The 23,374-nt window shown below is 56.4% G+C and overlaps 2 protein-coding genes across 7 annotated transcripts in view; both read right to left on the bottom strand.

Annotated features, from left to right (window-relative positions):
- Positions 1-11,439: 11,439 nt before the first annotated feature.
- On the bottom strand, positions 11,440-17,581 carry LOC122379042 (protein hu-li tai shao-like). Its single transcript, XM_043360908.1, has 6 exons — positions 17,573-17,581; positions 16,168-16,281; positions 15,593-15,715; positions 14,983-15,148; positions 14,205-14,528; positions 11,440-12,931 (listed from the first exon to the last, which is right to left on the bottom strand). The coding sequence occupies exons 1-6, from the start codon at positions 17,579-17,581 to the stop codon at positions 12,816-12,818; spliced, it is 852 nt and encodes a 283-aa protein (XP_043216843.1). The 3' UTR covers positions 11,440-12,815.
- Positions 16,873-23,374, bottom strand: part of LOC122379081 (protein hu-li tai shao-like) — a 26,408-nt gene continuing 19,906 nt past the window's right edge. For 2 of the 6 annotated variants that reach the window (XM_043361006.1, XM_043361007.1), the window contains exons 4-8: positions 22,482-22,599; positions 19,528-19,679; positions 18,842-19,306; positions 18,261-18,580; positions 16,873-17,883 (exon numbers count right to left, since the gene is read on the bottom strand). In XM_043361006.1, the coding sequence (XP_043216941.1) occupies positions 17,730-17,883; positions 18,261-18,580; positions 18,842-19,306; positions 19,528-19,679; positions 22,482-22,599 (1,209 nt within the window). In that variant the 3' untranslated portion in view covers positions 16,873-17,729. Of the gene's footprint in view, positions 17,884-18,260; positions 18,581-18,841; positions 19,307-19,527; positions 19,680-20,242; positions 20,294-21,511; positions 21,575-22,159; positions 22,212-22,481; positions 22,600-23,167; positions 23,291-23,374 lie in introns of those variants that run through there. The other 4 variants (XM_043361008.1, XM_043361010.1, XM_043361011.1 and 1 more) reach the window with 4 other exon arrangements.

Here is a 23,374-nt window from a genome sequence, read left to right as displayed (position 1 = left end):
GCAGGTCATCATAAAATAAAGACAAAATATCACTTAAAATTGTTTATAATATCTATAACGCTAAATTTTGAGGGAAAAATAATGCGAAAATCGTCAATGCCGAGGACAAATGACCCTCCAAAAGTGTCAATTAATGTAAAGTTTTATCTAACGAAGTTTCAAGAGGCAGATCTGGAGCAAAGAGCTTTCTTTTACACACAAAATCCGGACAAAACCGCACGATGGACAGGTTTTGGCCGTTTACAAAGCAGAACCTCTCCTGAGGAAAACACTCCGGAACCCAGCGAAGGTCTTGGCATTGGGAATGACGAGCGTTCGGGATTTGCAAAATTTGCAAAATGTGTCTAAGAAACAGATGGCCGACACATTCAGCTACGATCTGCTGCGAAAAATTTGCCCCTGGCACTTCCCATTTGTTCAGAAATGGGGTTGTTTTGAAAAGGAAAATGGTGCTTGGGAAGTCGGCGCCAGTCATTTATGATAGCGCCAGAGAAGACCTACAGAATACTCACGGATGGTGTCGATGCAAGCTGTCGGCTTTCAGGGAGAAGCGGATGTTGCCGGGGAGCTCGTCAAACCTAAATCCGACGCAGAAACCGCAGGGGATTCCCCTACAAGAGCTTGAAAACTGGTAACCTTTTATCAGCCTCCGGCAGCTGACGGAGTGACGAAAATCGGTATGGGCAAATATTTTTGGAGATGCAGCAAAGGGTTTGGTTTCCAACCTTCCGAATCAGTTGTCAAAGCATGCATATTTGTCTAGTGTACACACGGACACCAAAACCTTAGATTTTTGGCAGGTTCTTATATGCTTTATTGACATGGGCAATGTGTAAACGAACTTTTGAGACACCCTGTAAGAGACCATTGGAGCTGCAGTTGGGTACCTCAGACGTCAGGGTACGCCCTCAGATGTATAGGACTCGCAAGGAGACCTCTTATGCTATAGTGGACTGAAAGGACCCAAAGGAGCCTGTCTAGGGCTCCCGGAGATAGACGTGGGCCCTCGGGAGTCCGCCAGAACCCCCAATGAGGGATAAAAGAGGGATACCAAGTGCCTGCAATTGCATATTGCATAAGCCATAACGCCTTTACAAATCAATATACATTATGTATCAGTGGCAGATCCAAGGGGGGCCACATGGGTCATGACCCCCCTTGGTACGCCCGGGGGAACCACAGGCCTGTCAGGGGCATCACCAGCCCGCCAGGGGCACCACAGGCCTAGCAAGGGCACCACGGGCCTGTGAGGGGCCCCACAGGCTTGTCAGGGGCACCCCAGGTCTGTCAGAGACACCAGAGACCTGCCAGGGGCGCCGCCGGCCTCGCAGGGGAACCATGGGCCAGTCAGGGGCACCAGAGGCCTAGCAGGGGTACCAGAGGCCTTACAGGGGCACCACCGGCCTTGCAGGGGCACCTTGGGCCTGTCAGGGGCACCACAGTCCTGTCAGAGCCCAGGGGCACCAGCGGCCTAGCAGGGGCACCACAGGCCTGCCAGAGGCACCACCGGCCTCGCAGGGGCACCATGTGTCAGGGGCCCCACCGGCCTCGCAGGGGCACCACCGGCCTGGCCTCACAGGCATCACGGCATCACGCAGAGGCACCTTGGGCCTATTGGGGGCAGCACGGGCCTGTTGAGGGCACTTTAGGCTTGTCAGGGGCACCACAGTCCTGTCAGGTCCCAGGGGCATCAGCAGCCTAGCAGGGGCACCCTAGGCCCGCCAGAGGCACCACAGGCCTGCCAGGGTCCAGGGGCACCACAGGCCTAACAAGGGCACCACGGGCCTGTTAGGGGCACCTCAGGCTGCCGTGCCCCCCCCCCCCGGATCCGCCAGTGATGCCACACCACGCGAAACACCGCCAACTACCAGCTGCCGCGCCATAAACACGTGCCAACAACAGTCTTTTTTTGAAGGTCGACTCCGCTCGCGCAACTTTTGACTGACCCTCACTGCTACCATATTGCTTCTATATTATGCTGTGGAAAGCTTTACTTCACCAAGTGGCTAAAAACCTCTATCAAGGTATATTTTCTTAGCAATTTTTCTGACGTTTTGGGGGGGGGGGCAAACAGGCCACTTTAGGCCTTGGGGGGGGGGGGGCATGGCCCCCGTGGCCCCCCCCCCTGGATCCGCCAGTGCACGCGATAGTAACACCACTGCCAAAAACCAATGTTCTCGACGACCCTACCAAATTTCGCCCGATATCGGTCGTTCCGGCTATCTCAAAAATTGTTGAACGCATCGTTTACAATAAGCTCAACGACTACTTTACCAGGCACGAGCTCTACTCACGATCGCAACATGGGTATCGCGCGAATCACTCAACGGAAACGGCTTTGACCGAGGTCACGGACAAAATCCTGTGCAGCATGGACCGAGGCGAGGTCTCGCTGCTTGTCCTGATCGATCTATCGCGCTGTTTTGACGTGATCGATCATGGAGTACTTTTAGAGAAACTCAGACTTTACAACATCGACACCACGTGGTTTGAGAACTACCTGCGTGGACACACCCAACAGGTTAAGGCGAGGGATTGTGATGGGAATGTTAAATTCTCAACTTCCCTGCCCATTACCACAGGAGTCTATCAGGGGACATCGCTCGGCCCACTGCTGTTCTCAGTGTTTTCTAATGACCTCGCTCTGCATTCTCACGGAGCATCCATCTTCCAATACGCGGACGATACACAGTTTTTAGTCTCGGGCCGCAAGCAGGACATTCATTCGCTGATTGGTAGGATGGAGCAGACTCTGTACGCGTTATCGACATGGTTCTCGACGCATTCTATGAAAGTGAACGCTGACAAAACACAGTTGATGGTTTTTGGAACAAAAGCTATGCTGCGAAACTTTCCAGAAGTTCGGCTTAACTTCGGCGGGTCAGTTATCTCCGAGTGCCGGACAGCGAAAAATCTAGGACTGGTAATGGACAGATATCTGACTTTCGATTCTCACATTGATCAGCTCGTCAGAAAATGCACTGGCATGTTACTCGCTTTGTCCCATGTTAAACACTGCCTACGCCCGATGTCATCGAATTACTTGTGATGTCTCTGGTCATATCTCATATACGATACTGTATATCTATCTACGGCACTTACGGACAGGCCCAGAGACATAGGATTCAAAAACTGCTGAACTTCTGTGCTCGGGTAGTATGTGGCGTACGAAAGTACGATCACATCTCGGCGAAGTACAAGCAGCTCGGGTGGCTCAATGCCGAACAGCTTATACTGTATCATCGTATGTGCCTCATACAAAGGGTGCGCACCACTGGAGCCGCGGTCGGCATCGTCGAACACCTGGTCACAAGTGACCATCAGGCATCAGCACAACACCAGTGACCAGGATACGCGGTCTGCTGCAGCGGCCGAGTGTGAAAACAAATTCGCAGGTGCTCGCAGACGATATTTCAGCGGCATTGATGCATACAATAAACTTCCGCAAGACATTCGCGAAGTGGGAATCACCAGCTTTAAGACTCGAGTGACTGACTGGCTGCTGCGTGACACTGGTTAGGTGCTGCCGGCGAATGTCAGAGCGGGTGTTGAACAGTTTGTGTCTGTGGTCAATCGCCTTTCGTGAGTACCCTGCTGCATTGTACCTAAATGTGTTCATTTTACCTCTGTGTTTACCAGTTTGAAACACATTTAACAGTGTGTTTTATCATGTAGGTATCTGTATGTATGTATCATGTATCTGTAGTTTCTATCTTATTGACGCGCGTCTCGGAATAGCCACCATGGATGTGGAAGGGTCGCAAATACATGTCTATGTCTATGTCTATGTATGTCTATCACTTTAAATTCGAATTCATTGATATCGCAACTACGAGAAATAGCCGTGTGATTTGAGTACCTTCTTGTAGCTGAATTACTCGGATTTCCTGGGACAATTTATTTTTGATATCCATTTCCAGTTACCATGTAATCCCATATATCATTTCGGTCATGTGCATTGTGCCAGCCAGTAAGCCCACGCGACGCTACACAATATAGCTACAACACATGACGACAGCATGCGCATGGTTTGCCGGCCTGGCTGGCTGGCTGGACTAGAACCGCTCCCTCCCGGTCTGCTGCCCCGCCTGTATATCAGCAGGGCGAACCTGCAGCGGCTGTAGATTGCCGGAACCGACCCGTGAGACGGGCGTCTGTCGCTTCCGCCAGCCGAAGAAGCTGCGGAAGGCTGCGCGCACCGCGGGGCTGCTCAGACCGTACGTCCAGCCCTCCAGAATCAGACAGAGCATACGAATCAGGTGCATCACCTGAGAGGCAGACATCTGAGGATTCCAGCTCCTGGCGATCCTGAATCCTGTCCCGAGGATGTCCAGTGCCAACACTATCATAAGCAGCTTGACGATCCGCTTGAAGGATTTGAAGCGAACGAAGAAGCGGCTGGACGTGTCCACTGTGTTTCTGCTGGCAATGCGGCGTTCTTGTCTTACTCCCTGAATGGCAGTGTGGATGAAGAGAACAGCTGAGGAGAGCGATGTCACAAAAAGTACCACCTCCATGACCATATTGGCGACATGCGCCATTTTGTGCGAGCGGCACTCTTTGGTTGTAGGCTGAATGTCGAACAGACGCAAGTAATACTCGTCGCTGGTCTCCAGATCGAGCAGGTAGCAGGCTAAGTAGAAGATAACCATCATCGCCATGCAGAACCAAGTAAGAAAGACCATCCTCCACTTCCAGACGTCCATGATGGCGTAATATCGGAGCGAGTGGACCACGCCGATGAACTGGTCGACGGCCACGGAGAGCGCCGCAACCTTCAGGCCGACCACCGTCGTCAAAGAGTAGTAAATTCCACCGGCGCACACGGCCCGAGGCACTCCCTCCGGATACAGGAGATCGGCCATTCCGACCAGGAACACCGAGGTGCCGAACGCATAGTTGGTAACTATCATGTTGAGTACCAAAAAGATTGCAGGGTCATCCAAGAGGCGACGATAGTTGGCAATCACAGTCAGTGGCAGCGAGAATCCAGCCATCAGCAATAGACCAACAATTGCTTTGATGACCACGAGTGTCATGCCGAGGCGAAATAGGGGACCGAAGTGCTGCCAATCAATGTCGTTGCACTTCTAAAATTCAGCCAGCGCACTTTTTTTTAAGAGTGTTTTGACCCGTGTCGTATCTTTCTTTCAGCTGTGATTCAACCAATATGCTGCCACCCTTACCTGACAATATTTCACCCGACACAAACCTAGTTTCTATATGTTGTTGGTGACTCCTCCTACGTATCTGTGGCCGCGATAGGTGTTATCGGGACGTCGGGACATTATATACTCAATTTTTGTGTTGACCAGTTGCCATAGGGATATGGTAGCGGTTTGTAATGCCACTTGCAGATACCTAATTAAGATACCAGATGCCAATTGCCAGCTGCCGACGGGAATGTCAAAGCAATCGTCAACCGGACCCACTGGGAATGCCAAAAGACGAAGCAATCTGAGAAGTTGTGGAAATACCAATTTCTCAACAAATTCAGAGCATCTAATACCTACTTTAGTGAGGACTCTGGACTCGTAATACCAACAAAATAACGACGGAACCTTAACTAAATTATCAAGTTGGTATTGGTTTGTATCAGTATACCTACTAGTACTGGTATCAGTATACCTACTACATATTGTTGCGTTCACTCACCGAGCACTCGTCGATAACTGCCGCGTCCGTGCGGCGCTGGCCCGCGCGGAGCGGGACGGGGTCGTGACCTCCAGTGCCCCGGGGCAAGGTCAGCTGGCGGTCGGACGATCGTCCGGTCACGCGCAGGGGCGGTCGCGCGCGCACAGTGAGGGGAGGCCGAAGTGTGACCGCCACACACCTCCCTCCCCACTTCCAGCTACATCTTCGTGTAGGTGAGCCGATCAGGCTCGTTGCGGTTTCGCAGCGGGTAGCGGTTCAGCTGCGGCGGGGAGCAGGTCTCAGATTCAGCAGGCTCCTCGGTGGGCTCATCCTCAGCAGCCCTCGGTCCGTGAGAACCGTCCGGTACCGCGCCATGACGCAGGTCTTCCACGGCCAGGTCCACGAACGAGTCCAGGCGGGTCTCGTCAGCCCGACGTGCAGGCGCCGGCGCCGGCAGGACGGGGGCCGGAGTGCCGGCGTCCGAGCTGCAGTCCTCAGAGAGCAGTCGGTCAGGCCTCACTGGACAGGCACGCAGGCGGTCGTGGTGCACGATCATAGACCGCCTCCTGCCGTCTACTTCCCTCACTCGGTAGGTCACTTCGCTCTTCAACTGGAGAACCTCGAACGGTCCTATCCACTTGTTGGACAGCTTCGGACTGACGCCTACCTTCCTGTTCAGGTTTGACACCATGACGAGGTCCCCCGGAGCGTGCTGACTGAACCTGACGGTCTGTTTCTGTCTGTAGGCGCGCCTGCTGGACTCCACCTTCTCCTTCACCTCATGGCGCAGCTCGTCCAGTTCTTGGAGGCGTGATGCTATCTGGCTGTCATCTCGGGCGCGACCTGCCGCGAGATCTGTTGGAGTCGTGGCCTCATAGCCGAGCAGCAGCATATGTGGAGTCTGTCCCGTTGTTTCATGTACGCTTGTCCGGTAAGCCGCCATGACCTCCGGGAGCCGTGCATCCCAGTCAGCGTGATTTGTCGACACGTAGGACCGGAGCATGTTGCCGAGTGTTCTCATGAACCGTTCCGCTTGCGGGTTTCCTTGTGGATGATGGGGAGTTGTCCGACTTTTCTGGATGCCGAACCTTGCACACAGCATGCGGAAGAGCTCAGACTCAAACTGCTTCCCTTGGTCTGAGTGGATCTGACGCATGGCGCCGAAGCGACAGATGATCTCATCCATGAGGACCTTGCACACGCTCTCGGCGTCCTGACGCTCCATCGGGAACGCTTCCGTCCACTTCGTTGCCTGATCTGTGACAACGAGTATGTACTTGTTACCCCTCCGACTGGGCGAGAATGGTCCGCAGATGTCAACTGACACGAAGTCCCACGGCCGCAGCGGAACAGGCAACGGCTGATGTGGGGCCTTGTCGCGCTGGTCTGGCTGCTTCACCTGGAGACACACCTGACAGGAACGGCACCAGTCGGAGACATCCACAGTCATCGTGACCCAGAAGAACCGGTCTCTTACCCTTTCCAGAGTGCGCCTGCCTCCTTGATGGCCAGACATGGGGTCGTCATGCGCCAGCCTCAGCACAGCCGGCACCAGGTGTGCCGGCACGACAACTTGCTCGCGCTCTCGGCCGCGGCACCTGTATCTGTTGATCAGTAGTCCGGCTTCGATCTTCAACGCGTCTCTTCTCCTCCAAAGCCGTCGTGCTCCTTCCGGAGCGGTCTGGGCGAGCCTGCCGATCGCGATGCCGTCCTTGACACAGCGCAGAGCCTCGTCCCGCTCCTGCTCCTCCGGTGTCACCAGAGCCGTGTTTGTCAGACGCACGGCGCTGACCGGCGCACGGGACAGCGCGTCGGCATGGGGAATGGACTTCCCGGCGACGTGTTGGATGTCGAGCTCGAACTCAGACAGCTTCAGAGCCCACCTGGCGAGACGTCCCTTCAGCTTGTTGGAGGTGGCGAGAGCCAGCAGTGGGTTGTGATCCGTTCTGAGCACGCAACGCCTCCCGTAGATGTAGACCCTGAAGTGTTCCACGGCCCAGACCAGTCCAAGACACTCCTTCTCCGTGGTCGAGTAGTTACGTTCGGCCTTTGCCAACACTCGGCTGGCAAACGCGACGGGCCGGCCATTCTGAGACAGGATCGCGGAGATCCCAACATCGGAGGCATCAGTCGTCAGCTCGAAGTCGCTGTCCATCTTGGGATACGCCAGGACTGGCGCAGTCACCAGAACGCCTCTCAGTTGTTGGAACGCACTGTCACACTCTGTAGTCCATCTGAAGCCGTTCTTGAAAGTACGGTCTGCCTTCCTCTCCAACAGTCTCAGCAGCGGCTTGGCCATGTCGGCGTACTTGGGACAGAAGCGCCGATAGTAGGATGTCAGACCGATGAACCTCTGAAGCTCCTCGTGCGATGCTGGCGTCGGGTAGTCGCTTACGGCCTTGAGCTTGTCTGGATCAGGGCGGATGCCGTCCTGGGTCACGAGGTACCCCAGGTAGCGTACCTCCTTCTTGGCGAAACTACACTTCCCCAGCTTCAAGAGCAGATTGGCGTCCGCGAATCTCCCCAGGATGTCGTCCAGTCGTTTCAGGTGCGTGTCGAAGTCCTTCGACCATAGGATGACATCGTCCACGTACGACAGGGTGTATAGCCAGTTCGAGTCCGCCAGAAGCATCTGGAGCGCCATCTGCAGCGTTGCGCCTGAGTTCTTCTGCCCCATGGGCATCCTCAGCCACTCGTAATGGCCGCTGTGGGTCGAGAACGCTGTCTTCTCGATGTCACGCTCGTCCATCTTGAACTGCCAGTATCCGCTGGCCAGGTCCAGTGTGGTGAAGAAGCTGTTGTTCTGCAGACAGTCCAGGGCGTCGTCGATCCGGACCAGCGGGTGTGCGTCGAACTCGGTCACTTTGTTGAGGCCTCGGTAGTCGATGGTGAGCCGACTGCTACCGTCCTTCCTCTTGCACATGACGACGGGCGCGCTCCACGGGCTGTGGCTTCTACGGATGAGTCCTTTCCGCATTAGATCCTCACAGAACTCTTCGGTCTTCCGTCGGGTCTCCCAGTCGGTTCTGCGCGGGGGTATCCGGATGGGCAGCTGATGCTGGTCCTTCAGACGTATGCGGTGCTTCACAAGGTCGCACATACCGACCTCTCCCCGTACGGAGAACGCGCCGTTGCGTCGCAGCAGGACCGCCGCCAGGGCACGGCGCTGCTCGTCCGTCACATCCGACTCGGCGACCTTGCTGCGGACCATGTCTTCCAGCTGTCGCTCTCTTGCCTCCCTTTCCTCCCGGCTGAGATCGCTCAGCGGCGAGGCACGCACTGTCGGCGGATCCGCGTAGCCGACACATGGGGCGACAGTGCACGACTTGTACAACTTCACTGCACTTCGACCCGGGTTACACAGCCGCAACTGAACAGCGCTGTCTGTCCTGATGACGTCCACAGAGCTCGAGACGCAGAGGCTGTTCCCGTAGCGTCGTGTGAACTTGCTGTCCTCGACCAAGGTGATGTGCTGCCCGGGTGCACATGCAGTGTCGGCCCGCACTCTGCCCGCCAGCAGAACCTCAGACGCCGCGGGGATGGTGACGTCCGCGGTGAGCTCGACTGGGTGTCCGTCGATAGCCGGTGCACCGGCCGCGGCTGGGCCGCCAGCGTCACGGCTCTCCATAGCCGCAACTGCAGCTGGGCCGCCGGGTACCACCGCCCTCTCGCCGAGGCTGCGTCCGCCGGTCACACGCCTGTCGGCCGTAGAGTTCTCCGTCAGTCGCATAGTCATGTGCACGAAGTCGAGCGCCACCTCGCCATACAGGGACAAGAAGTCATTGCCGAGGACGCATTCGGTGTTCACACTGTCAACAATCAGTACCGTGTGACGCCGCGGCGGCAGGTGACCACACTCGACGGTTGCATCAACAGTCCCCCTCACCTTCAACGGCGTGCCATCAATAGTCACCGGTGCCGATGCAGGGTGCACGAGGGGTCGGAACGCTTTGCACCCTACCGCCGGGCAGCTGCTGGTGACGAACGTGACGTCACTGCCAGTGTCAGCAAGCCACGTGACGCGGACGCCGTCGATGGTGCCCTGGATCAGCGGAGTCGTCCGAGCCACCCTAGAAGAGGCTACTACAGCGGGGACCGAGGAGCGGCGGCTCACATCCTCCTCGGTCCGTTCCCGTTTCCCGACCGCCGGTCTGCTGGGCGTTGGTACGGACAGTCAGAGCGCCAGTGGGAGAGTTCACCGCAGTTGAAGCAGCCCTCCTCCCTCCGACGGCTCGGTGTTCGGCGCCTGTTGGACGAACGGGACGAGCGGTTGTAGTCGCGGCTGGGACGGAATACGCGACATGCCTGCATCTGCTCCTCCAGCATCTGGATCTTGTCGGACAGCGCCGACAGCACCGAAGTCTCGCTGGGCTGAGGTTGAGAGCCGGTACTCCACGCGTCCGACTGTTCTCCTCTCGGGGCACCATGGACGGCCCCCACAGATGCGCCGCCTCCCGTTGACGTCTCGATCTGCTCCAGCTTTCTCGCCTCCAGGAGAACCGTCTCTGTCGACCACGTTGGTTGGTAGAACGAAAGTATGTGTTTCCTCGACTTTTCTCCGATGCCCATCAGAAACCGATCCTTCACCAGCCGCTGGCGGTATGTGGCGTCCTCCCACTCGGGGTAGGCGCGAGCACACAACGTTTCCAGATCGTACAGGAACGTCGCCAGTGATTCGCCGGGCCTGCGAATACGCTGATGAAACTCCAGCGCGTACTGAACAGCGAGTCCGGGAGAGTCAAACTCGGCATTCAACTTCTCGCACAGTTTCTTCCAGCTGTTCCTGTCGCCGTCGGAGAGGCGCATCGCGAAGTCGAATGCCCGACCGGTGATCGCCGGGAGCGCCATCACCGCCGTAGTTTCGTCACTGAAATCGCTGGAGGTCTTCTGTTCCGGTTTTGAACTGTCCCAGTTGCAAGCACGGGCAATCACTTCTATCTTGCTGATCCACGTTTTTACATTACCACTGCCGTCAAATTCCGGTAAACGGTAATTCTTCGCCATAGCCATGGCTCCGTTGCAGTTTTCCGCTGCCACCACGTGTTGCGTTCACTCACCGAGCACTCGTCGATAACTGCCGCGTCCGTGCGGCGCTGGCCCGCGCGGAGCGGGACGGGGTCGTGACCTCCAGTGCCCCGGGGCAAGGTCAGCTGGCGGTCGGACGATCGTCCGGTCACGCGCAGGGGCGGTCGCGCGCGCACAGTGAGGGGAGGCCGAAGTGTGACCGCCACAATATGTATAGTACTGGTAGGTATATCAGAAAGTTGGTAGAATATTTACACCTCCAATAACGAGACAGTGGGACACGTTTGATCATCAGTAATGGCCCCGTATGAAAACAGAGCCTGAATAGGTACAACCCCGAACGAAATCCTTCTCGAAATCACGATTATTTTGCCAGCCTGGTAAAGATTCGTTAGTACTGCATCAGTTGCCCTGGGAGGCAAGATTCAACACCATGCTCTGTTTCAGAAATGAGTGTTCGGTTTTCTTATCATCCGCTGGAACTAGAAAGCGTTTTGAACGATTCTCAACAATATTTTGTGAATGCAAGCGATTATACCTATTTTGACGGCTTCTACGTGAAGACAACGTGTGATTTTGAATAATTTCTTCAGCAGTGTGGGTGATTCTGTCTTTGCTACCACATGATACCGACTCGCGAGAGAAGGCAGCAGCAGACATAACGTCCGGCGTCGAGCGTTCATTCCACCAGATCTCTGTCACATGGAGTTCTCCACTCGGGGCAGTGCCGTCTGGCGCTACCGCTAGTCGCTACCATACCTTCCTCTGGAAAGTCAGCGGTTGGACGGTGACGCGTATATTTACACTCCTCTAATGGCGGCAAGAGGGGACTCTAACCTAACCAGCACCGCATAATCAGATCTAGTCAGCCGTACTAGACACTGGTAGTGCCAGTGGGGCTCTCTGTTAGCAGGCATCTCGCTCACAGCAGAGGTTTACGGACATAAACCGCACAGCTGTGCCGGTGCCCACATAGGATTAGGGACTCATGTGGCCACACTTCGACTATAACTCAGCATGCAACCACACCCTCGGCTAACACACTCTACCAAGCACACTACACTAGCAACAAAATAAGTTTGGAAAGAAAAATCCGGAGGTAGGAGAGAAGGAAGTGGTCTCAAAAGTAACACAATTTTAAATGCCGGCTACGGTGCCCAATTTTCAGGAGCATGAATTATTATTGAGAATTCCGCAAACTTGAAAAGCGCAAGGAGGGAAGTCAGGACGGAAAGCAAAACAGTGCTACCTGATTAACAGTACTGCGCAAACGTATAGCGTTATAGTTACATAACTATATGGCATGAACTAAGGCTAAACGTTGCGTTATTGCACCAATGGCACTAAGAATGCAATTAAAATGGCACTGGTCGTTTCAATACGTCAAGTTTGGCACTGTTTGGTACGAAATGCTGAAACGTATCGATCGATTACGGAAAAGGTCAGCCTGTTACATTTCGAATATTTATTTGTTGTTGGCTAATGAATATACGCCTATGGAACTGTTGGCAATGCCCGTGAGTGAATTACGGTTTAACCGATCAGCGTGGCAGGGAAACGTAGGGTTTTTCGTCAATAATGAGCACCATAGCCGCAGATAAAGGGATTGAAATTCTAGCTACAATTATTCATTTTCGCCGATAATTTAATCTTAACAGCAGGCCATAAGGTGGGGTGGTGGGTTCGTGGTGTCATTCGCAACAAGCACTGCTTAGGGGGCACCTGGGCCCATAGCTAATTAGCCACCCATTTATCCATTAGGACAAAATAAAAAAGTTAGCACGCTTGACTTATAACGACCGCTCACACCAGACAAGCAAAGTAATGGAAATTTCCGTGAAACCAAGGAAGTCAACTATGAACTGATGAATAACTAGCAAATAACATTGCACTCCTTGGCACGTCCTTGTGGTCTATATTGATATCGGCCAAGCCTCACATTTTGCAATGCAACTTTTCGAAATACGGACTGCGAAAATGACTCTCAGCTGTGTAGATTTCAATTTCACCACTCGATATTCAACCAACACCTAAAACCTGCATCCTCGACCCTCGCACACTCACTCTAACACCACTTAGTGCACTGCTCGACTGTCTCATGGCACGGCTGGAGGTCTGCCAGCTGATATTACCGGTCTGCCGCGACTGGGGCGCCATCAGAGGGCGGACACGCGAACTCCTCGTTTGCCAGTGGCCGACAGAGGGGCCGGCATGGTGCGTGGGCCGCGCCGGTCCGAGCCGCGGTGGCCGCGGGAGCTCCTCGGGGGCGGCACTGAGGGGGTAGAAGGTCACAGGTTAGTGGTCACAGGTCACAGGTCACAGGTCAGAGGTCGGCGGAGGACACAACAGATCACCACTCACAGGCCTGTTGTCAGTCGAGTTTAGTTATACAATACACATACACAAGTCATAAAACGGCGGAAAACCCATCCGTCGTTTCCATCCTCAGGATGTTCAAATCCTTCTCCTCCACTGCACGCCCCAACCCTCGCTCCGGGCTGGACAGACAACTTTATCTCATGCGGGCTGCTCCCTTGGAGCGGCACCGCTGCTCCCGAGGGAGCGCAACCCGTAACCGGGTGCAGAGAGTGCTTGGGGGGCTGGTCGGCCTGTCCATTCGGACGGGCTAAGCCTCGGCGACTCTCTAGGGTGTCTGCCCAGACCAATGTCTCCCCTGATTCCTATCATCCTTCCGGCTCTGCAATGGTCTCTTTGGAACGAGAGAGCCGAACCCAACAAAACAAACAAAAACGGCGGAAAGCATAATACCTGACAGATATCCTGACAGATACAGAATCACGACACATAGATGTAAATAGCCCATTACTAGTCTGGTTTTCCGTCCTCAGACACAAAGAGGGGTAGTTACAAGTGGCCAATGTGAAATAACGGACCAACAATGGCAGGTATTACCATTTCCGGACAGTCACTAGTTCACGTACCATGCATCGGGTGAAGAGGTGACGATTGCGAGAACTGCTGCGGCTCGGTGTCCTGGGCCGGGCCGGACTGCTGGGCGGGCGGAGTTAGCGGTGGCAGGCCGGGCTGCGCAGCGGGCGGAGTTAGCGGAGGCAGGCCGGGCTGCGCGGCGGGTGGAGCTAGGGGAGTAAGGGACGGCGAAGTTAGAGGAGGCTGGCCGGGCTGCATGACGGGTGGGACGGGTGGAGTTAGCGGTTGTTGAGTTAGAGGAGAAAGGCCACGTGAGACAGAGTCGTACGCTAGGGAAGGAGAGAGGACAGCAGGGACACCCGTAGAGGGTGCGCCGGGGATGGGAGAAGCAGATGAATTAGTAGCAGAGAGAGCGGCTGCGGCAGCGTGGCGAGAGTAAACAGCCGGGCTCATGCCGTCGTCAGGCTCAAACATCAGGGCGGCAGAGGCGTTACTGATAGCAGGGTCAAACTCGAAGCCGGCAGAGGCGGGACCGAACACATCGTCAGAGGCGGCGTCGGCAGCGGCGAAGGTCGGGCAGTGGTCGGTATAGCCGGGCGTGTAGCGGTCAGTATAGTCACCGGGCGGGTCTCGGCGGGCCGTCTCCGCTCCGTCACCTGGTGGCGCCGAGCCGCTGCTCAGCTCCGCCTCCTCTCCGTCACTGGTGAGCAGCACTCGCTCGGCGTGTTCCGGGCCCCGCTGGCGCACCGGACGCGGCTCAAACTGCTGCTGAGGCTGCGGCTCAAACTGCTGCTGAGGCTGCGGCTCAAACTGCTGCGGGTGCGGCGGCTCAAACTGCTGCTGAGGCGGCGGCTCAAACTGTTGCGGCTGTGGCGGCTCAGCGGGCCCGGGCTGCGGCTCAAGGAGCTGTGCCGGGTGGCAGTGATCGGTCGGTCGGCGATTCAGATCAGATGCAGACTGCGAGGCTGTCTCAGCTTCGGCTGAAAATACAAGATTCATTATATCAGCAATCAGTGTAGATGACAACAAATACCAATTAATATCCGCATGCTTTGCAGTGCCTAGTTTTTTATGAGACACGACATTTCCGTAGGAATTTGAGCTTAAGATAAAACAACTTCACCTTTAAGTGAGACCTGATAAGCATCCATCCACCAATGACATATTCAAACACCTCAGCGAAACGTGTTTTCCACACCGAACACTGATGGATGGATAATCTTCCCTTTCTTTTCTAGTACCTATTCCTGAAACCATTCAACCCAATATTCCCACGTGTCTGTGTCTCTCCTGCTTTCCCTTCCTCTGTCATCTCTGTCACTGCTTTATCCCCATATCTCTCTCTCTCTCTCTCTCTCTCTCTCTCTCTCTCTCTCTCTCTCTCTCTCTCTCTCTCTCTCTCTCTCTCTCTCTCTCTCTTTCTCTTTCTCTCACCGCTCTGTTCCCGACTCTTCCGCTCCACCGTCTGGCGGTACTCCTCCAGTTCTTCGTCTGTGACCCCGTCGAAGGGATTGGCGGCGTACGGCGCCTGGTACACGGCGGCGTGGTGCTGGTGGCTACGCTGGATGATCCCTCTGGAGGCGGCTCCGACCAGCACCACCTGAGGTCGCCGGGGGAGGGAGGAGGGGGAGGGAGGTCAGAAACAGAGGGGCAGAGGGAGGGAGGGACGGAGGAAGGGAGGGAGGGCTGTCGGAGACGGAGGAACCAATCAAGGTTTGAGATGAGGTTTTATGATAGTCAGCAAAACATACCGTCCACCCATAAAGTCAAGCGAGCCACTGGGCATTGGATCGCACAATTTTCATTTCTCTCATCAATGTTAGCTGTGATGTAGTTGTGGCCTAACACGCCGACAAGACTCCACTTAATAATGCAACATCTAATGCTTTCATATTTGATATCTTGATAACAATTCTGGGACTGTCTCTCATCCAATTGCCAGTACTCTGCCCCCGCATCTGGCACCGAGACCGCCCCTGCGGGTGACCCTGACCTGGTCACCCACATCTGACATCCTGAGACCGCCCCTGCGGCTGACCCTGACCTGGTCGCCGGCGTGTGACCGGGCGTCGTCCTGCCGCTGGCTGACCTCTGACCCGGTCGCGCCCTCCAGGAGGTGGGACTGCGGTCCGGCGCTGACCTCGCCCGCCCGGCGGTTCTCCTTGATCTGCCACACTCGGGGAGGTCAGTGGACGGACACGGTACAGGGGTCAGGGCAGCCGGACCGGGACTGCGACGGACATAGTGGCGAGACAGAGGGGCTACGATAGACCTACAGGCGAGACTGAGCGTTGAGTACGAGTGGACATCATAAGGGTGCCGAACGACGGCTATATCATGGAATAGATGCGTTTCATTTTCTTATTGGCGTCGCTTGGCATACCCACTCCTTACTTAGACAAAAATGCATACCACTCATGAAGTTGTAAGGAGATATGCGCCATTCTACTTTGAAATCCGTTCGCGATGGATGCTTTTTCACCCGCAATACTTCATAACTGGCGCTCGCATGATCACACATAGCACATTTCCTTTCATGGGATGCTTGATAATTCCTATTTATGTAATACAGACCTCTAACCTTGCCCGTCTCAGACAGACGCAGTGCAGCCTCCATACCTGTTTCTGCAGTTGTCTGAACTCCTTGGGACTGGTGTTTTTCGGCACAAACTGGAGAGCAGAGTCCACCTTGACTGGTGTGCTACCGGAGGCCGGCGAGGGGGCCACCACCCACTGAAAACGGAAATGGAGCTACCTGAGCGCACTTACGCCATTCACTCGATAGATACGACCAACAGACGCATTAGTGAGTTTTTCTATATGAACAGCTCATGTCATTTGCTTGATATCCCGCTGCAGAGCTGACAAATAAAATACGCTAGACCTGTCTGGATTGATTAGCGTGAACGTACGACTCGACTCCTAGTTAAAATGAGTAAAACCGCAACTTGTAAGTAAAAACAAAGCGCGGAGCAAAAGGTAATAAGCAACACTTAGAAATGGGACTACGAGAACTAATGTTGCTATGGAATAGTGTTCAACAGTGAACTGTGCTGTACATTTAGTATAACGTGACGCTCAGTTTGGCGGTGACGATGGCATGTGCCCCAATGTGTCTGTGCCTGCGTTACTACGTGTCAGGTGCGCTAGGCGCCCTTCCCCGTCCTTACTTTGTCAGCAGCAGCAGCAGCAGCAGTAGCAGCCGGCGGGAGACGAGCCGCCTCAGTCGTGCGCGGGCGGTCCGGACGCCGTTCAGCACACCCGAGCTCGGGACGGTGCGGGTTAGCCACCACCGGGAGACAGAACAGAGACACACCACACACAGAAGGTCCCCAAATCATGTATTCAAAGCCGACAGAGCACGGGCAATCTCAACAAAACGGGTCACACCCCCGGCCGAACGCCGCGCCCACAATAAAATGCGTAAAATAGCTGGCGGAGAAGCGTGGATCCATAAGATTATCGGACGCACACAGTATATTCCTCTCTCTCGCTCTATCTCTCGAAGGGAGATTCTCCAGTCACACAGATGCCTCTTTGAGTAGATGCCACAAGGAGCAGCATTCGGCGGCACAACTCCCAACTCTCCGAGTAATAACTCGCGCAGGCCTCACACGCGTGACGAATAGGCTGCCCGGGCGGTGGGGGGAGGGGACCGGCCGGACCGCCACTACGGGCTGGCTGGAGACAGCCACGAGACGGCTGCACAGGCACCGGACCCCCACACTCATGCACGGCGGCAGGCAGGCGGTCGGCAGGCTCGGCAGACTGCCATCGGTCGGCAGACAGCCGACGGACGGTGGCCCGTGAGCCGTGTGAACCCTGGACTGGCGAGTGGCGACTGTGCGGACCGCGCAGCGGCCGGGCAGCGGCGCCACACACGCCCCGCCGCTCTGGAATCTCCGGTCTCCGCCTCTGCTATGACTACTGGGCCGTCTGTGCGCGGCACGTCGGCCAGCCTCTCTGGGACCCCGCTCCTCTGCACAGCTAGCTAGCGTCCGTCGCGGCCGGGTCGCGCACTCACGCACCCCATAGCTGTGCGCCGCGACGTCCGTCCGACGCGAATCGGAACTCTCAGTCACACAGCGGCACGGGGCGGCCGCTCTCGGAATAGTGCGGCGCCTGGCCTGGACCCCCGGCCCGTGCGTCTCGTGCGTCTCGCGGTGCGGTGCAGCGCCCGCTCACTGGTCGCCCTTCACCACCGATACCTTGGTGACGGTCTTGGAGTCGCTGGAGCCCGACTCCACCAGCTCGACCTTTTGGTAGACGTTGGGCGAGTTGAGCCACCGGGTCCGCTCGCCGGCCCGCGCACCGGCAACGATCTTCCGCATCGGGCTGAAAGGGAGAACGGTAAAGCGTCAGTGGGAGCAGACGGAGAATGACCGACCATCAATGGGGATGGACGCCGAACATCACCAGACAGCGTACGAGCGCCGGATGGTCGGCACAGACCGCGAACAACGTTGAATAGCAGAAACAAACATAAATGCCTTTACACGCCACGCGATGCAGCTTGCGCCACTTCGCCATCGCAGAAAACTAGCTCCGAACTCCGAAGTACGCATTGACCACATCGCCCATAGTTACCGTTTACATATTTTCTCTGGCGCGACAACCCCCTCCACACTAGTCTCAACCCATCTGTCTACAGTTCCCACCCCACCTCCCCTCAATCCCATCCAACCCATCCTTTCTCTCCCCTCACCACCCACCTGTATTTGAAGATGTCGTCTGTGTCCAGCGCGTACCCGACGGCGGCCGGCGGGTACTCCACGCCACTCTGGTTCGGTGGCAACTCTCCGCGCAGCGCGTGTCGGTACACGTGGCCGGTCCGGTAGCCGGCGCTGTCCATCTGGCGCATCAGAGCCTCGAACTCGAGCTCGCCGAGCCGCCAGGGCGCGGCGCGCGGCGACTCGGGGCTGGCCGGCTCGGTAGCCGGCGCCGGCGGACGGCGCGCTGCCTCATAGGCGCGCCGCTGCTCCTCCTCGTCTAGCTGGGTCAGGTTGTCCAGGCCGAGCGGCAGCATACGCACCTGACGGCGGGAGGGTGATACACAACAGCGGTCAGAGGACGGGGTGCGGCTGGTAGGGTAACACCCTCACACTTCACAGTCTCTGTTGACGATCACCACCTAATGAAACTGACAGCATGGCTCGCCCAGGCACTAGACGCAGCACTCACACATATATTTTATCACGTCCTGGCCGCTCCGGCTAACTTCGCGCCTTAGCCACCCCTACTAACTTCACCCGCCACCCGGACTGACCTCAGCCCTCCCTACCACCCAACTCACCTGGTTCTCACAGGCGGCCACCAGTTTTCCGAGCAGGAAGAAGGCCTCCTCGACGGTCTCTCCCGCGCAGATGGCGCCAGCGTTCTGCACCATCATCACCTTACTCTCCGCGCCCAGGTCGGCGGTGAGCGCGCGCAGCTCGGGGTCGGCGCCCTGCGGCCGGTGTACGGCGACGGCTCCCAGTGCGGCGGCGTCCTCGGTGAGTGGCAGCAGACCGGCCCTCAGCGCCGACACGGCCACCACGGCCGGCTGCTGGACGTGCAGCACACAGCGCAGCTCGGGCCGCGCCGCGTGCACGGCCGCCAGCCGGGCGTAGGCCGGCGCGCTCAGACCGAGTCCCGTGCTGCCCGGGTGCAGCACAGAGCCCTGCAGGTCGGCCTTGATGAGCGTGGAGGCGGTGATCTCGCTGTAGAGCAGGCCGTGCGGGTTCACCAGCAGGTGGTCCTGATCCTGGTTCAGCCGCACCTGCAGACGAGGGGGGGGGGGAGGGGGTGTCAGTGGTTGGGGGAGGGCGATATTATTACAGTGAGAGAGAATGCTATGGTGCGGTGCAATGGGACGAGATTGTCCCATGGAATAGAACAACCTGATGCCATTGCATTCCCACGTCCAGTCCCATTCCACACACCCTTCCCAGTCCCGTCTAGCCCCACACCCTCCCTTAGCCCCGCTCCCGTCCCACTCACTGTGATGTGGCCGTGCACGCCCTGTGCCCAGCCGTGCATATCGATAACACGGAACAGCGAGGCAAGCTTGCAGCGCAGCATCTTCTCCGTCTTGGAGAACTGGGAGGCGTCGGCGCCGCGCAGATCGGCAATCGGCTGCACGCACTGCTGGCCTGCCGGGGACGGGAGGGGGTCACAACGGGACGGGGCGGCGATCAGCTGGACACAATGCTGACGTGACGAGGACGGGGGGACACGTCACATCAGAGCGGGGGATAGGGACGGAGTGGCGATTGGCTCGACGCACTGTTGACCTGCAGAGGGACGGTGGACAAGGCACACCGAGACGGGAGACGGGGACGGGTGACGGGACGGCGATCGGCTGGACACACTGCTCACCTGTCGGGGACGGGGGCAGGTCACACTGGGACGGGGGATGGGGGACGCAGATGTTTCAGTGAGGGGCCATCGATTTAGCAATTGGCGATCGATGTGAAAGCAATTTTATGTAGGTGCTCATCTTTCAATACATGGTGTCGAGATTGTGCCCTATAAAAAGGCGTGGACACACCCCAAAGAGGGGTATAACTAGGTGTTGACGGGTGTCCTCAATAGAGATGTCGTTGAACCCACTTTGTGTGGATGAGACGCCGCCTCGGACCAGGCCCATCATGTCGGAGATGTGCTCCAGACAGCCGCCCACTGAGTAAAGACACCCTGTATGTGTCGTACTTACTCTGTGTGGATGAGACGCCACCTCGCACCAGGCCCATCATGTCGGAGATGTGCTCCAGACAGCCGCCCACTGAGTAAAGACACCCTGTATATAGGGGTTTCGTACTTACTCTGTGTGGATGAGACGCCACCTCGCACCAGGCCCATCATGTCGGAGATGTGCTCCAGACAGCCGCCCACTGAGTAAAGACACCCTGTATATAGGGGTTTCGTACTTACTCTGTGTGGATGAGACGCCACCTCGGACCAGGCCCATCATGTCGGAGATGTGCTCCAGACAGCCGCCCACTGAGTAAAGACACCCTGTATGTGTCGTACTTACTCTGTGTGGATGAGACGCCACCTCGGACCAGGCCCATCATGTCGGAGATGTGCTCCAGACAGCCGCCCACTGAGTAAAGACACCCTGTATGTGTCGTACTTACTCTGTGTGGATGAGACGCCGCCTCGCACCAGGCCCATCATGTCGGAGATGTGCTCCAGACAGCCACCCACTGAGTAAAGACACCCTGTATGTGTCGTACTTACTCTGTGTGGATGAGACGCCACCTCGGACCAGGCCCATCATGTCGGAGATGTGCTCCAGACAGCCGCCCACTGAGTAAAGACACCCTGTATGTGTCGTACTGACTCTGTGTGGATGAGACGCCGCCTCGCACCAGGCCCATCATGTCGGAGATGTGCTCCAGACAGCCGCCCACTGAGTAAAGACACCCTGTATGTGTCGTACTTACTCTGTGTGGATGAGACGCCACCTCGGACCAGGCCCATCATGTCGGAGATGTGCTCCAGACAGCCGCCCACTGAGTAAAGACACCCTGTATGTGTCGTACTTACTCTGTGTGGATGAGACGCCGCCTCGCACCAGGCCCATCATGTCGGAGATGTGCTCCAGACAGCCGTCCACTGAGTAAAGACACCCTGTATATAGGGGTTTCGTACTTACTCTGTGTGGATGAGACGCCGCCTCGCACCAGGCCCATCATGTCGGAGATGTGCTCCAGACAGCCGCCCACTGAGTAAAGACACCCTGTATATAGGGGTTTCGTACTTACTCTGTGTGGATGAGACGCCGCCTCGCACCAGGCCCATCATGTCGGAGATGTGCTCCAGACAGCCGCCCACTGAGTAAAGACACCCTGTATATAGGGGTTTTGTACTTACTCTGTGTGGATGAGACGCCGCCTCGCACCAGGCCCATCATGTCGGAGATGTGCTCCAGACAGCCGTCCACTGAGTAAAGACGGCTATATAGGGGTTTCGTACTTACTCTGTGTGGATGAGACGCCGCCTCGCACCAGGCCCATCATGTCTGAGATGTGCTCCAGACAGCCGCCCACTGAGTAAAGACACCCTGTATATAGGGGTTTCGTACTTACTCTGTGTGGATGAGACGCCACCTCGGACCAGGCCCATCATGTCGGAGATGTGCTCCAGACAGCCGCCCACTGAGTAAAGACACCCTGTATGTGTCGTACTTACTCTGTGTGGATGAGACGCCACCTCGGACCAGGCCCATCATGTCGGAGATGTGCTCCAGACAGCCGCCCACTGAGTAAAGACACCCTGTATATAGGGGTTTCGTACTTACTCTGTGTGGATGAGACGCCGCCTCGCACCAGGCCCATCATGTCGGAGATGTGCTCCAGACAGCCGCCCACTGAGTAAAGACACCCTGTATATAGGGGTTTTGTACTTACTCTGTGTGGATGAGACGCTGCCTCGCACCAGGCCCATCATGCCGGAGATGTGCTCCAGACAGCCGCCCACTGAGTAAAGACACCCTGTATATAGGGGTTTTGTACTTACTCTGTGTGGATGAGACGCCGCCTCGCACCAGGCCCATCATGTCGGAGATGTGCTCCAGACAGCCGCCCACTGAGTAAAGACACCCTGTATATAGGGGTTTCGTACTTACTCTGTGTGGATGAGACGCCGCCTCGGACCAGGCCCATCATATCTGGAGATGTGCTCCAGACAGCCGCCCACTGAGTAAAGACACCCTGTATATAGGGGTTTCGTACTTACTCTGTGTGGATGAGACGCCGCCTCGCACCAGGCCCATCATGTCGGAGATGTGCTCCAGACAGCCGCCCACTGAGTAAAGACACCCTGTATATAGGGGTTTTGTACTTACTCTGTGTGGATGAGACGCCGCCTCGCACCAGGCCCATCATGTCGGAGATGTGCTCCAGACAGCCGCCCACTGAGTAAAGACACCCTGTATGTGTCGTACTTACTCTGTGTGGATGAGACGCCGCCTCGGACGAGGCCCATCATGTCTGAGATGTGCTCCAGACAGCCGCCAACAGAGTTACCGTCGATCACGCCTTCATCCACCAGGCGCTCCAGCTCCGACTGAAATACCACAGAGAGAACACACATCAGTGGACTGAACGCAACGCCCTCATCGACCAGTGCCACTGGTTCCAGCAGCCAGCTCCAGTCCGAATGACATCACAGGGAATATACATCAGCATAGTGGGCTATCAACCATCCAGCTCCGCCTGAAATACCAGAAAGAACGCACATTAATGGACGCAGGTGCGCAATGCACATGGATACCCTCTTTCTTAGAACAAAACAAACCAATATAATACACCGGAGTCAATGATACAGAAGCTGTGTAGACTCTGAACTGTGAAGACTCTGACCCCCACGCTGCCAGAGATAGCACGCTCATCCGATCGACTACGTCATCTGTCTACGCCCGCCACTATATTTAACGAGAACAAATGACTTGCAGTGTGGGCAGGCTGACGGCTGAGCCGCTTCGCGCCAGCAGAGCTCTGTCACTGCCAGGAGGGCTCGGTCTCCGTGTTGACCAGTCTGCAATCTGAGCAGCATCGCGTCCATCCACCAACTAACAGCCAACAAAAGCTGACGTTACATACATCTCACTGAGAACTCTCTCCTTAGTCCTTACCACGCACAGACTGTCCCGTTCTGACGTCACACCTGGCTCAGCAGTCAACACCCTGCTCTAACTACACACACCGGTCTGACGTCACAGCTCACTCAGCACCATCCCCTCACCATGCACATACACACACCGCCCCTGGCTACACCCGCACTATACCGAGGCCATCGGGCCAGTGACGTCACTATCCTGACGTCATCGGCCGCCTGGAAA

This window comes from Amphibalanus amphitrite, unplaced genomic scaffold (assembly GCF_019059575.1).
Source record: "Amphibalanus amphitrite isolate SeventyFive unplaced genomic scaffold, NRLGWU_Aamphi_draft 000070F_arrow, whole genome shotgun sequence".
Lineage (NCBI taxonomy): Eukaryota > Metazoa > Arthropoda > Thecostraca > Balanomorpha > Balanidae > Amphibalanus > Amphibalanus amphitrite.
The sequence above is the reverse complement of the archived record's forward strand: the minus strand, read 5'-3'. Positions and strand labels throughout refer to the sequence as shown.